The 14,896-nt window shown below is 38.7% G+C and overlaps 1 protein-coding gene across 1 annotated transcript; it reads left to right on the forward strand.

Moving 5' to 3' along the window:
- The first annotated feature begins 430 nt into the window (after nucleotides 1-430).
- On the forward strand, nucleotides 431-14,502 carry IFT57 (intraflagellar transport 57). The gene is made up of 11 exons (XM_030946240.1): nucleotides 431-646; nucleotides 1,975-2,137; nucleotides 3,243-3,361; nucleotides 4,255-4,345; nucleotides 6,256-6,324; nucleotides 6,859-6,981; nucleotides 9,021-9,092; nucleotides 9,687-9,818; nucleotides 10,720-10,782; nucleotides 12,530-12,596; nucleotides 13,131-14,502. The coding sequence occupies exons 1-11, from the start codon at nucleotides 462-464 to the stop codon at nucleotides 13,307-13,309; spliced, it is 1,263 nt and encodes a 420-aa protein (XP_030802100.1). The 5' UTR covers nucleotides 431-461; the 3' UTR covers nucleotides 13,310-14,502.
- Nucleotides 14,503-14,896: the final 394 nt, after the last annotated feature.

Below are 14,896 nucleotides of genomic sequence, written 5' to 3' on the forward strand. Positions count from 1 at the left end.
CTGGACACGCTCCAGCGCCTCAAAGTCTGTCGGTAGTGAGGTGTCCAGAGCTGGACACAATACCCGAGGCGCTTCACCAGTGCCAAGCACATTCCCGGGAGAAGGAGCTTTCCCACCCGCTGCCTTCCCCACCCCGCCCCCGAGCACGTCCAGCCGGCACCCGCGGCTAATGCTTCAGCTCTTGGCTGCCCAGACTCACTTTTCCGCACCTCCGGCTGCAGTACCGCACCTCAGCCCGTGAGCTACCGCCGCTGCCCGCTCTGCACTTGCCCGGAGCGAGGCGTTCCGAAGTTTGTCTTCGGGAAAGGAGAAAAGTTTAAAAGTTCACCAGCTCCGTCAAGTGCCTCAAGAGCGGAAAGGTCGATGAGCTCCGCGCGGGTTGGCGGCGGGGCCGCGCCGGCACCGCCCGAGCCCTCACCGGCGGTGCGGGCCCGCCCCTGTCGCTGTGGTTACGAGTCAAGATGGCGGAAGAGGGCGCTCCGGGCCGGCGCGGGGAGCGGGAGCGAAGCGAGGAGCCGCCGGTGGAGCGCGGGCCCGGCGCGGCTTTTCACATGTTCGTGCTCATGGAGGACCTGCTGGACAAGCTGAAACTGCTGAGCTACGAGGAGGAGGCGTTGCGGCGCCACAACATGCGGCCTCTATCCAGGTGCTTCTGACCCGCGCCTCCTCCTCGGCCTGAGGGCACTGGCGTGGCCGTGGGCGGGGGGCAGCGGGAAGGAATTCTTCTGGGCCGTCAGAGCATAGCGAAGGGCCTGCATGGCAGAATGCCTGGGAAAAATAGCCAGTAGCAAAGCTTCCCTAGTGAGCTGGAAGCTTTCAGAACGCGAGGCCCCGCGAAAGGCTGAGATGCGATAAGTAAATAGTCCCTTGACTTTTCCTGCCTCCGGCAAGTATTGGGTATCTGCATGCCACGGTACCCGTGCAAAAAGTAATTCTACCTAAATTCTATCTCTTCCGCAGAAAATACCTCTGCCTAAATTCCAGGTTGTTCAAAATAACTCTAAATATCTTGAATTCAGGATAGCTATTCATGGTGTGTGTATATTTTTTACCCTTTAATCCTTTACAAAGAGGATCTTGGACCCGTTTTTGGTAAGGCTGGGCCATATTTTTTTCATATGTAATGGTTTTTTATGTCTTTCTTTTAAATTATGGTGGAGACAGGAAGTCTGGGAATCAGGGCCAGTGTGCTCCCAATATCCACCTGCCCAAATAACTTTTAAACTCATCCATCACTTTCAGCCAGGCTCCACTGCAGGGTGTCAGAGAATTAAGCTTCTTATAAGCAACAGTTTGGTAAGGAAGCCTGAGTTACCCCCTTTTTGGGAAAGAGGCTCAATATGAGCACAGTGGCTGTAAATTAGTTCTAGCGTGCTGTTGAGCTATTGGAATGTTTGGAGCAGGACAGCAGACCTTTGTGTACTTCAGTGAGTAGCTGTATTGGTAAAGGGAAGCATTTCCAGAAGTTCCCAGTATCCAGTGTCCACGTAATTTATACTCTGGGGGGTGATCTGGTTTTATGGACTGAATTCTTGTTAGGATCACATATTTGAATTTGGTGTGATCCAAGTCAGATCCAGTTTTCATTGCTCTCCAAAGCAACCCCAAGCACAGTAGGTAAGGACAGGTGGAAGGATCACTTCAAAACATGCTCCTGATCTCAGCTGAATTTGCAGATGTAGGAATACCGTCCTCCTGCATTTCTTGAGAAAAGTGTGGAGGTGATTTGGAGAACTTGGCAGCCAAGTCTGGTGTTGACTAATAACTTACTCAAAGCTGGAAATAAGCAAGCTGGGTGTAGAAAACTTGGTCTGCTGTGGTTATGTGTGGAACTAGGCATCCTGATTTTTGGTGAGATGCGTTGCTCATTGAGAAAACTGGGTAAAGAAACTGCTCTGTAGCCTGTGCTTACCTATAATGTTGTAAGAGCTCCAGAAACTCACAATACATACCGTTTGCCCCCTTTTGAAACAGACACTACTTTGCGCTGCCCACCAATCCCGGTGAGCAGTTCTTCATGTTCTGCACGCTTGCTGCTTGGCTGATCAGCAAAGCGGGACATCCCTTCGAGCAGCCGCAGGAGTACGACGACCCCAATGCTGTGATTTCAAATGTGCTCTCCAAGCTGCGGTCCTTTGTGAGTGTCACACGGGCTCTCTTCCCAAGTGTGTTGCAAGCTTCTGCATTCCCTTCAGAAATAACAGCAGTCACATACTGTTCTCCTGCTGGGTCTGGTCCCAAGGACTGGACAGACTTTTCCTAGCTGTAAGTCTGTACTGTTACTTAGTTAATTGGAAGTTTACATGGGCTGTACCTACTTGCTATTTTTTTTAGCACTACAGAAATGGTCTTATAAATTATTCCAGTTGGTTTTGTTCTGCAGTCTGTAAAATTGATTTAACCAGGCTTACCTTTTGTAGTGCCACATATCTTGCTCATTTATAGTAGCATAATTTTCAGAGATTTCATCTGGAAGGTTTACACAGTTTGTGATCGTGCTCCAGCCAAAGTCAATGACTTAATTTGTAGTGTAGGAAGTGGTTTAGATGAATGTTTGTGGGTTTTTTTGGGGTTTTTTTGTTTTTGTTTTTTGTTTTTGTTAAGGAGTAAAAGGTTGTACAAACTGCCAGGAACTACTGAGATTTTTTTTAATTAAAAAAAAAAAGAAAGGAAAAAAGCCGAACTCCAAAGATCAGGAGACTATATCAACTGACAAGAAGTATGATCTTATGGAAGATTATACTCTGGTGCAGCTGTGAATGATATTAAGGACACTGTTCTCTAAAGGAGTTAAACTATAGCAAACTACTATGTTTATCCTTCATGACAGCAATAAATTAAAATATTTTATAAGTAAAATCTGGAGCAAACAGGACACTGTTGAAAAGTTGGTAGTTAAGTCTCTCAATACTCACTTAATACTTGAGTTTCTCTGTAGCTGTTATTACGTTGCCTTGTCACTTGTGTGCTTGACCATCCAGATCCCTTGTGGCTTCTGCCTCTTCTGCTACCTGGGAGTATGCTCTTACCATATGCTTAAAGATTTCTGCATCTTTTCCTTGGCTTCATCTGGTTTTCCTTCTGTTGCCTCACTGGAGCTGCATAGAAGAAGAATGTAAATTGTCATTAATAAAATCTCATACACAAGGGACACTTCGGTTTTAGTGTACAAAACTTATCTCCCTTTGAGGAAATTAGGGTTGTTAGGCCATTAGTAAACAGCCTGTCTCTTTTTATTTTAGGGAAGGCCTGTGGATTTTCCTCCCTCAAAATTAAAGACAGGCTGCGGAGAGCAAGTGTGCTATGTTCTTGATTGTTTAGCTGAAGAAGCCTTGAAGCACACTGGGTTTAACTGGAAAAGGTACAGTTCACTTCTAAGCATCCTCTCTTATGCCTTGTTTTCCAGCAAACAGATGTAAGTTGTAGTGGTAAGATAAAACATAGGAATGACTAAAACTGTTTTACTTGATGTTTCATGAGATAGAAAATTCAGCTAGGCTTGAAGCAGGGTGGCCAATTAATTCCTAATGCAATTTCACACAACTGGCCTGTTGCCAGCAAGGCTGAGTTTGGACCATTATAGACTTAGCTAATTAAGGTTTAACTGATGACTTTTTTTTTGTCATTTCCCTACACATACCTCCTTGTTAATCTGATATTTGAGTTGAAACATGTAATGTCCTTTTAGGTTCTATCAATCAGTAGTAAATTCCTGGAGTTATGCACAGTATGATCATGTTACAAGTAGACTAGAGTAATTTTATTTAATCTGAAGGAAATCTTAGGACAAATCAGATGACAGATAATCTCAAATATATGAAAATATCTTTAAAAGTGTTCTTTATTTTATTCTTTTCCTCCAATGGGTTTTGAAATGATATAGCAAAGTAATTTCTACCTTGGAAATATTTTACTGTTACTTCTCTTTAGTACACAAATTCCACTGTAGGCTGTAAATAAGCCTGTGGTGACTTGCACTTGAATTTTAAGAGTTAGACCAATAGAGAAAAACCCCAGAATTTACTTCCTAGATGACTTTGTAGTGTGGATGTACTGTACTGCCTTTACTTTTAAGACAGTCCAAGATGAACAAGACTTTCAAGGCAGAGTATATATTTATTTAAGTTGCGTGACACTAATCACTGTTTAGGTATGCTCCATATCATCCATTTTTTTGCATGAAATGTTTTGTTTGCAGAGGTATTTACAATTTATTGTGTTTAAAAGCTCTGCTGTTCTTTGAATTAATTTCAGGCCAGCATACCCAACAGAAGAGCCAGAAGAAGAAGAAATAACAGAAGATGATGCAGAATTAACACTTAGTAAATTGGAAGAGGATGTTGCAGTAGGTTTATTTGGTTGGTTTTTATTATATTAGTATTGGTCAACTGTGAGGAAATTTTTATTCACTGTTCATTTTGTTTGGCTTTTTTTAAGAAGTATTTTTAATTAGCTGTTCAGGCTTTTTTCCTGCAGCTCTATTCCTGCATTGTCAGATTCTCTGTAAGGTTTTTTGTGGCTTTTCACATAAGATTAACTCTTCAAGACAAAGTGTATGTGCAGTAGAATCTAACTATGCACTAAAAACACAGAGATTCAGAATTGTTTATTTTCTACTGATAAATCTACTCTTGATGTTAAACTAAAGGGTTAAAATAGGAAAACAGTCAGCTGTTTCCCCTTTTCTGTATCTTGTTGAGGTCTAAGCTGCTTAAATTGGGAAGTGGGGTTGAAACAGTTAACTAAAGCATAGTTGAAATCCTTCGAAGAACCTCTGGGTTTGTTCTTGGGTATTGTCCTAGGCCATGATTTTCATAACTAGTGTTTTCTTTTAGCTCTTTGGAATATATGTGTGTTAATAAAACCGCTGAGGTGTTATTCCTTTGCTAGGTATTACATTACCAGGCAGTTTATACCAAAAGGATACTCACTTTTTAAAGCCCCTGGTAGTTCTACAGGGATTAATTACAGGCCAATGTAATTTTTTTCCCTGGTCCATTGTTGCTGCCAGTATATTGATATCAGCTGTATCCATAATTGAATTTAGCAGTATTTCCAGCAATTAAATGTTAATGATGAGGTTCACTGATTGTTCTTTGTTTTTGATTCTTCTGAATAAAAATGATGAGGCTGACAGAGACAAGCCTAGTTCTGTAAATCAGGGATAGTCTGTATTAGGTGGCCAGCAGTAGACAGTGAGGTTGGGTGTGCAAGAAAATCTGCACAGTTTGGTTTCTCAGTTCTGATAACCAGTCTTCTTGTTCTGGTGGTGTGTTCTTCTGAATGCTGCACAAATATGTATTGTCCGTTTAGCAAAATATAGTCTTAATTTAGTCTTAATTTCTCGCAGGTATTTAGGGGACTCAGGGTCAGACATGCCAGAAGAAAATAGTGGTCCCTGTTAGTTAAAAACTGGGTAAAGTAGAGGAAAGAGAAATAAGCTCCAAGGTTTTTAGTGAGTCTTGAAGGATTTTACCCTAAGACCTGTGTTATTGCAGCTTTTGTTATTTGTGTAGAAAGGAGGCGGATGATGAAATTTCACTTTGGTGGAAAAGACAGTCAAGAGGAGGACAAGGTGTATAGGGGTGAAGTGTCTGGGTGATAAAATGGCAGATGAAATACAGTATAGATAAATGAAGGTTAATGCACAGAAAAAGCCTCGTTACTTACGTGTGATGGGCTCTCAGCTGATCATAGTCACAGAAGAAAGGGATTTTGAGACTGTAACAGATTTATAGAGTATGTTAACAGAGTGTGTGGTCTCATGGGCAAGAAAAAAGCAATTGCCTCAATTTCAGTTGTGTTATTCTGCACATTTAAGACGTGGCATCATTCTGTAACTTCAAACATAGTGCAAACAGCATCTTGAAAACTGTGTTGTGGTTTGGCTTTTGTTTTCATGGGGCTTTATTTTTAAGGTAGAGCTTTAAGAAATACATAAAAAAATACAGTTACCATACAACTATTGACAGTGGGCCGTTTGATGTCAGAGGCTTTAGGGTTTGTATTTTGTTGGTTAGTTGGTTTATTTTTGTAATACTATGGTGCTCTGAAGCAAATGTGGGGTAGCTTTGACCTTCCAGCTTGTCCTAGGTATTATGACTCTTCATAAGCTCCCTTTCGTAAATTCTCCATGTCTTGTTTTGTTCAGAAATATGGAACTTAATACTCCTTGGTTTGTTCTCCTGCAAAATAAAATTATGGAGAAAAATTGTGCAATAGTTACTGAAGTCTTGCTTTGAAACTTCTCTTAAGGAAGAAGAGTCAGACAATGAAGAAAATTATATTGACCTGAATGTTTTAAAGGCACAAACGTACAGATCAGTAAGTTGTTACCCATTAGTCCTCTCATGAGAGATTTTTACATCTGTAGCAGCAATTTGTGTCTGTTGGATTTAAATCTAAAAATCCTTGCATAGTCTTTACTTGAAAAAAAAATCTGAAATTAATCAGATATTATATATTAATATTATTTTGAAAGAACAATGTGCAGCCAGTTTTTAAACTGATATCACTGAAGGGCTGCTGGGAAGATTTGCAAGAAAGTTTTTGAAGGGACTTCTAGAGAAACATGTTATTAGTTTCATGAATACATTTATTTCCACACAAATACACCATTTCTGAGATGTATTATAATTTCTTAATATATACATTTAATTGTCTTCAGTTTTAAGTATGATGAGAAGATATACTTTAATTCTAAAGAATTAAAGAAAGCCATTAAAGAAATCTGTTTCATCTGTAGTCTAGATTATTCTGGATATAAATATTTTTCTAATATTAACACTGCAAGCCATTATAGTGATTTCATTGCATAACAATGATATTTTGTGTATAAACTTTGGGATTTTTACACAGAACATGAATGACACTGCAAAGCAAGAAGAGATTTTACAGTCCACAACAGATGCAGCAGAGTGGAATCTGGAAGTGGAACGTGTGCTTCCACAGCTGAAAGTCACAGTCAGGACTGACAATAAGGTATGGAAGAATGGATTTCCTTGTGTACACGTAGTGATTAGAATGTGATTTCAGTCGATGCTGTTTACTTTTCATTTGCAGTTATTGTCTTCCATCATGCAAAGACCTGTGAGTAATAGGCTCTCCAGTGCTACCTTTTCTGAACTTTTGTCACGTGCTTTGACCCTAGAAGCAATAATTTTCAGTAAGGTGTTTTTTCAGTGTTTTATTTTTTTTCTGCTGCTTACAAGGCACTTTATTTATATATAATTATTCAGTGGGGATTTTTTTCAGTCCTCTGACATTTCCAGTGTATTCACACTTCTAAAAAATTATATCCTCAGTTTAACAGCTATTAAAACATCTTCTTGGAAGACAGCTGATAATCATACCTTTCAACTCTTCTATTTTTTAACCACATGAAATGCTGATTGTATGGAATCCCTCTTGGTGAACTTTACATGACAATCAAGTAGGTCTGTATCCTGGTCTAGTCATCCTGAGCTCTCCTAACGTTTAGTGAAAATAAGTGATCACTTTTTCAACTGCTTTTGCTCACCATATCCTGGTAACTGTCTCAGGGTAAAATGTGTATTTCTCTCCATAGTCTATTTCAAGGAGTCTAGAATGAGCAGCTTAGAAGTAGGTATCCATCTTTGGCAGGTCCAAACCTAGGGCCTGCTCCTGGCATTGCCATAAGCATTCTTTCCAGGAGCTTGTGTAGCACACACAGATCAGTGCAGTATTGAAATTGTTCATTTGCAGTGACCCAGGTAGTTGGAGTGTTGGAGCAATCTGCAGCACTGATACAGCAATACAATACATATACCTGAATACAATGAAAGATAATTACCTTGCCAAAAATAGGGGAAACCTTCAATTGCTGAGCTGCTTGCCTGTCTTACACCATACTGCATTTTTTCTGTGTGAAGAATTGCCTGGCTTGAACCACTCTGCTATGATCCTCAGCAAGCCCATCTGTTGCAGAGAACATGATGCTCGAGTCTCACAGTAAGGAATTAAACCTTAATAAAGACATAGATAAAAAATTAAAGCCACTGTAGGGTCTGAGGTTTACTAACTTCCTGCTTAATGCAGCATCTCTTTGCCTTAAGGAATATGTCAAAATGAACATAAAAAGAGGATTCTTCTTCTGCCTTCCTTCAGAAATAACTGGAGAGAAGTGTTTGGCCTTTTTGTATTGTGCCAGAAAACATATTCTATTTCCTAAGCTGTGCATGTAAACATAGTACCAGGAGAGTATTAATGGTTTAATCAAGGGCACTAGAAACTAGAACTTACTGTAAAGTCCTGGACAGAGGTGGGGGGGTGTTGTCTGCCTGTTGTTTTTATTTAAACTCCAAAGTTTGGCAAATTGTGAGCAACTGTCACCAGACCAAGAGTCTCCTTCAAACACAACATAACCACATTATCTCTAGTGACTCATTACCTGGTGTGCAGGGCCAATTCACAGCACCTTTTCTCAGCCCCCACCCCAGAGTCCATGTATATTTCCTATGATCTTGAAGCTGGAAATAATTTTCCCCCTTCTAATTGTATCCTGTTACCAAAACCAAGTTTTGGTATTTCTTTCTCTTTTTCTTTCCATTCTTCTTCTGGTAATGGTAATGACTGAAATAGAAAGTAAAGAACAGATAGTCCAGAATTGGTAGGTGTTGGGCATCAAAAGCAGTCATTTTGTCTAAGAATAAGCTGAACTAGTGCAGCTACAATCAATATTTTTAGTATTTGTGCCCAGAGTGGTTTCTAGCAGAAATAGTTCCATGAAGATCAGACTCTAAAAAGCATAGCTACTATGGTGTCAGTGAGGATGTCAGTGTTTGTTTATGGATCCGAGTGTCACGTGACATTTAGGAGATTTATAAATTGTGTCACATTGAGCCAGTGCCCCTGGCTATGAGCATGGCACTGGCAGGATGATACATGGCAATAGTATAGAAGAGAACTGACCCTGCTTTGCCTATGTGCTGCTGTTTAGTAACCAGAGGAGGATAAAAATTGTACTTTACCTATGTTTTAATTTGTGATGCCTTTTTTAGGATTGGAGAATTCATGTAGATCAAATGCATCAGCATAAGGATGGAATTGATTCTTCTTTGAAAGAAACTAGGGTATGTCTTGTATGTACAGAATATTTTACTAATCTGTCAGCATTTTTATTTTTTTATTTGATATGCATTAAGGGCTAAATTGATCTTTTTTCTTTCATTGTTTTTTGTGCTATTGCTGTAAAATTAAAAAGGGAACGATATGACAAGGATCATTAAGGACAGTGCTGGTGATAAAATACCTTCTGGGAAAGAGCTGTATGTGTGGGGATTAACAGGGCTATCAGGGTCCAGTAATGAATGCATTACCATAAGTGCATCCTGACTACACAGGACAAAATAGAATAATACAATCTGAAGGTGCTGTTAAACCCCCAAATACTCTCAAATACTGTTGCTAGAGTAACTTACTGACATTGATACTTGTAATTAATTGAGGAGGGGAGAGCAATGAAGCAGTAAAGACTGAAATATGTGTTTTGGAGGTGAGCAAACCAGAACACATTTGGAATAATATTTTGTTGGCTAAACACAGTATTTCTGTACTATTTTCCTCTCTGTCTGTAGGCTTCCATAGCCTTTCTTAACTACAGCGTCATTTTGATACTCTTTGCATATTCTCTGTCAACTGTCAACCCACAGAATGTGATTTTCTAGGGTTACCTTGACAAACTCCATAATGAAATCAGCAGAACACTGGAAAAGATCAATAGCAGGGAAAAGTACATCAACAATCAGTTGGAGCACTTGGTTCAAGAATACCGTTCAGCACAAGCCTTGCTAAGTGAGGTATTGCTGATCTTTTGTTGCTGCCTTGTCCTGTATTAATTTGCTATTAAGTGAGGGTAGAGGCAAAGACGACATGGAGTGAGGTATCTATGAATTCTGCGGTTGGATGTAAAGCAGGGGAAATGTTGATTGGCTGTCAAATTATATTCTTCCTAAGCTAAACTAGCAATTTTTATTCAACTGTTCTGCAGGGGAAAATAGATGGTTTTGCCTGAGTATTATGTATAGCTGTTGCCAGTCTCGAGCAGCTAGTAAATTGCTAGTTCTGCTTTCCCTGTGAAGTTCACACATCTGTCAGGAGTGGAATAACTACAGTCTCAGTCCAACATTCATCCCTTAGATTGGTACTGGTGCTAATGTGCACAAAGAACTCTGATTACTTCTTTGGTTCATTTAGTTTTTATGCCAATAGATTGCTGTCTAAGAAGATTTTTGATCCCCTATTTAGGAGGCATTATAGTCTACCTTTCGGCAAGCCCTCCTGGTTGTGGCCATGGTGACAGTAATGCTAACAGAATTTGACCTCTGCACCTTCTGTTTGCCTTGTTAAGGTATCTTCGAGATAGTAATTTACTGTTAATGAAGTATTATTCTGGATTTCAGTATTCAATCTTTCTGCATTATGGCAGATTTTCTTCATTTTTATTTCCTCATGCAGATGATTAGAAAGCATAGTTCTTATCAAGTGTGTATTTGTACTATTTACTGCTTTACATTTTTGAATGATAATCATTGCAGGGGCTGATGTTTCAAGCCTGTCCTCATTTGTAAACCTCACTGGGGCTTTGTGGGAAAGTTTCTGGAATTGAAACATATGAGAGCAAGTATTGAAGTTTTCTCTGAACTATCTGCATACATCTCTCCAACTCTGTCATTACAGCCAAGACATGTTTTTTTCCAGGCTAAAGAGAAGTACCAGGAGGGAAGTGGAGGAGTAACTGAAAGGATTAGAGTGCTTTCTGAGGTAAAACACATCTTACTTTAAAACAGTCTTTAGAGAGTTAGCATTTAGTGGTTGCAGTTTAATGAAACCAGTTCTCTCTGATTTGTTCTCATGTTAAAGATTGTTCTTTGTTTGGGCGAGGTGATCTAGTCCAGTCCCTAAATTTTAAATCCAGGCTGCCAATGATTTTTAACTCGTGAAATGTGAGCTCAGTTTGTAAAAGAAGGTATATGTTCTGTATTTTATAACCTGTGTCCTAGAATTTTGGGGGATTAATAAATCATGCCCATAAATTCTTTGGAAGAGGAAAAGCTTAATTCTTATTTTTAGTTAATGTTAACAGTTTGAGATTTTTATCTTCCAGGCACTTAAAAGCAATATTTGACTAAATAGTATTTTTTTCCATACATCAAATTATCTTAATACCTAAATCTGGTTTTCTGTTTTTTCCTTTATATTGGTGCTCTGACAGATTTAAATAACATCTATCTCCTAACTGCCTCACCATGTTGAGTGTTTCATGGCATTTCATTTAGAATTACAGCCTGATTTCCACATACTTCAACTCTTTATCCAATTCACAAATTTTTTAAATGGCTCTGCTTGGATTTTAGAAACCAGCTTTACTTATTAGACAATGAAGCCTCTGGAACAGTTGCATAAAATAGGTCATACAATAAGAATGTGTTAGAAATTGTACAACAAGTTTGAGATGTTTTAGAAGAGATAGAACAGTTGAGTTGGAAGGGACCTACAGTGATACCAAGTGCAGCTGTAGTAGGTAATGCAGCAGTTTAATGTGAGTTTTCTAGCAAAGATTTCTGAGAGTATGAATTCTGCAGAATTAGATCTGCTTTCTATTTCACTCTCAAGGAAGTAAGTTTAAAAAAGTATTTTATGATGACTTCAGATTTACAGTGTGCGCTTTGGGAGCTGATTGACTGAAAAGTAATAGTGAATATGTTACTAGCTGGCATCCTTCAAACTACATAGGTGCAGTGGCACATGTCTGAGGTAAACTAGACAAATTGGGTATTAGTACTGATCTGTTTACAGGCGTGCAATCAAGACCTCAGCCTAGCTGGCAATACCATTACCACTGCATGCAGGCAGTAGCAATGCAGCAATGATTCCTTTCCATTGCTTGAAAAGGCTTATTGAAACCTTAATGAAGGGCTATTTTCACATTATTGACAAGAATACTGAATTATTACCTTGGCTATACTTTAGAATCATATATTTGCTTTTTTTCATTGTCTATAGTTGCTAGACAGTGCTGAAATGCACTTTTGTTCTTCAAATGTGGATTTTACATACCTGTACCTGTGCCAGTGCCAGCAGGCTGGACTGCTGCACCTTCTTATGCTGCAGTGCTGTTTTTCAGGTTTCCAGTATAACATGCCAAAGTCCTGATGCTTCCAGAAGGGCAGTGGGCATGGTTATTTGATGAATCATGATCTGTAGGGATATTGGTTCCTTTGTTCATCCATCCAGCGTCACACTGAAACACTTATATTGTTTTTTATTGGGGATGCACAGATTTTCAGTAACACCATGGTGTTTGGTCAAATTTTTACCCTTTTTCTGTAATTTTTTAACAACATTAGTTCAGTTAAATTAATTTCTGAATGTTTGAACAATCGTTCCTCCTTATGTAACAAGTGAGATGGATTAGTTACATTTTTTAAAAAAAAAACAGTTATTCAGCAGAGACTTTTTTAAAATTCAATATTCATCTGGTTTAATTAAGAAAAAAAATCTCTTTAAGATTACAGAAGCATTAGAGAAAGTAAAGCAGGAAACAGAAGAGAAAGGAAGCAGTATGACTGATGGTGGTAAGTACATTTTTGCTTCAGACAACACATCCTTTTTCTTGGTGACAGTTTTATGATATGTACTTCATTAAAATAAGAGCAATTGCAAGGAGCAAGATGATGCAGCAGCATCATATTAATGGGAAGGGAGGGGTTAGAAACAAAATGCAAGGCACAAAACATTTTAATAGCTTTTCACAGGTAAGATTTTCACACCTTGCTGAAGGTGTCTTCAGTTCTGTACTAAACCTCAAGTCAGCTATGGGGAAAAGGCTTTCAGCTGAGCAAAACACATCATTGAAAAACCTGTCTTAATGTTGATGCACATTTTTATGAAGCTCTTAGATGTCAAGAAGACAGCAAAATTGTCATTGCCTATTTCTGTCTTTAAAGTGTTTTGCATATCAAAAATGATGTATCAGTACAATCATGTCTTTAGAGTAGAACACCCTTTTGTTCATTCAACTCTTCCATTTTAAGGAGTAAATTACAGCAAACAATGCTTTTGTGTTACATGGCTGACAGAGTTGTACTGTTTATCTCTTTTTTGGACAGCTCCTCTAGTGAAGATTAAACAGGCCTTAACAAAATTGAGGCAAGAAATCATTCAGATGGACATACAGATTGGTGTGATGGAACACACATTGCTGCAGTCAAAGCTGAAAGAGAAATCCAATATGACTAGAGATATGCATGCAACAGTGATTCCAGAAGCCACAGTAGGTGCCTATTAAAATTGGTCAGACCTGACTTGGTTTGCCCAAAATGCAGTTTTGTACCATTTGCTTTTTTGTGAGTTCAGAGGTTTTGTTTATGTTGTGATAGGAGGATATTCTTTTTTCCTGTTCCTTTTGAACAAGATGCTTGTTAAAAGATGCACTTTTTAAAGAAGTAACATGCAGACTTTAGACTCAAGAGGGAGCCATGTTTAGTTTTGTGCTGTAAAGATTTACTGCATATATCTTCCAAATATACTAATAAATTCTTGTTAGTGAAGATGTGTCTATTTCCTTGGAGAATGTTATGTAGTGTGAAAGTCTGTAGAATGATGCTGACAGCCTGTAATCTTGATACTCTGCAGTGCTGAAAGGAAATTGCTTGCAGAGGACTTGAAGGTAAAATGTTTGTCATTGCCACTTACATACGTTTACAGAAAGTATTTTATTATTTCAGTGATACTGAAATAATACAGCATTACCCTTTCTAACGGGCTAGGTCAAAACCGATACCGGCTGCAAGACTCCTCTAACATCAGCATCAATATCAAAATCTATACAAGACCAAAGAAGGTGAAAACTATTGTTTGGAAATTACTCTTGGCTTTCTAATTTTTTTCCATGTGCCATCACTTTTTCAGAATCACTTTATATTAGCATTGGGTCAAATGCTGCTTTCATTTATAGTATTTAGAAGAGCTCTGTGGACCAGATTTGGATTATTCTTGTTTTCTGTTCTTGTGTCAGAACACCCACTTTTGATTTCTGTGAAGGAAAAATGTTGCTAAATCTAGTTGAGTAATACAGAACAAGAAGAAAAATGTAGGAGGAAGGGGTTGGGAATGTAATGGCAACAGGGAGCTTGCTTTGTCTTAGTAAATGTGTAGGTAGAGAGTGATTCTAGATGTTAGTGGTAATGAAGGAGTATGGAGCAAAGAAATAACCTTATTAATGTACTAGTACATCCTTTTGGTTCTGGTTATTCATGAGCCATGAACGATATTAGTACAATTCCAGTGGTGCTAAAATCCTCCCCGAACTTCTGCAGGCTATTTCATTCATCTGACAAATAATTTCTCTCACTTAAATGTGAGCAGTGTTTTGCAGAATGAGGGGACTAGTTCTCTGTCTGAAAGTCAAGATACTTGATGCAGTCAGTACTATGAGCCAGTATAAGTTTGTTGTGCTTCAGTATTTCATTTGCCAAAAAAGAACAAGCCCTAAACCTATGGAATTTTAATAAGTGAAAAGATACCTGTAAATGTCGACTATTACAATTTACCTGTGCAAACCACTGCTGAAAATCTCTATGAATCACACTGAAAATTGGTTTCCAGCTCCTTTTGCTGCCTACCTATATCCTCCCACATTCAGCTGAAATTAGAAAAGTTATTATTCATGTTCCCTTTGTTAGGTGCTGTTGCTACTGCATATTTACTTTAACAGTGGCTTTACTTCAACTTAAGATTAAGCAACTCCCTTTTGCATTGCCTGCAAAGCAGCTCACTGCTGCTTTTGGATTGCAATGTTGTGTTGTATAAATGTTGTTTATGTAAATGCTTTCCTCAAAAAAACTCCTCTTTCGTGCTAATACAACAAACATGA

Source organism: Camarhynchus parvulus, chromosome 1 (genome assembly GCF_901933205.1).
Source record: "Camarhynchus parvulus chromosome 1, STF_HiC, whole genome shotgun sequence".
NCBI lineage: Eukaryota > Metazoa > Chordata > Aves > Passeriformes > Thraupidae > Camarhynchus > Camarhynchus parvulus.

Bases quoted from the DNA above. Each gene is read 5' to 3' on its own strand.
- IFT57 (XM_030946240.1), top strand. From the start codon at position 462: ATGGCGGAAGAGGGCGCTCCGGGCCGGCGCGGGGAGCGGGAGCGAAGC. The intron at 6,325-6,858 runs GTAAGTTGTTAC...ATTTTTACACAG, and splicing joins AGGCACAAACGTACAGATCA to AACATGAATGACACTGCAAA. The intron at 9,819-10,719 runs GTATTGCTGATC...GTTTTTTTCCAG, and splicing joins CACAAGCCTTGCTAAGTGAG to GCTAAAGAGAAGTACCAGGA.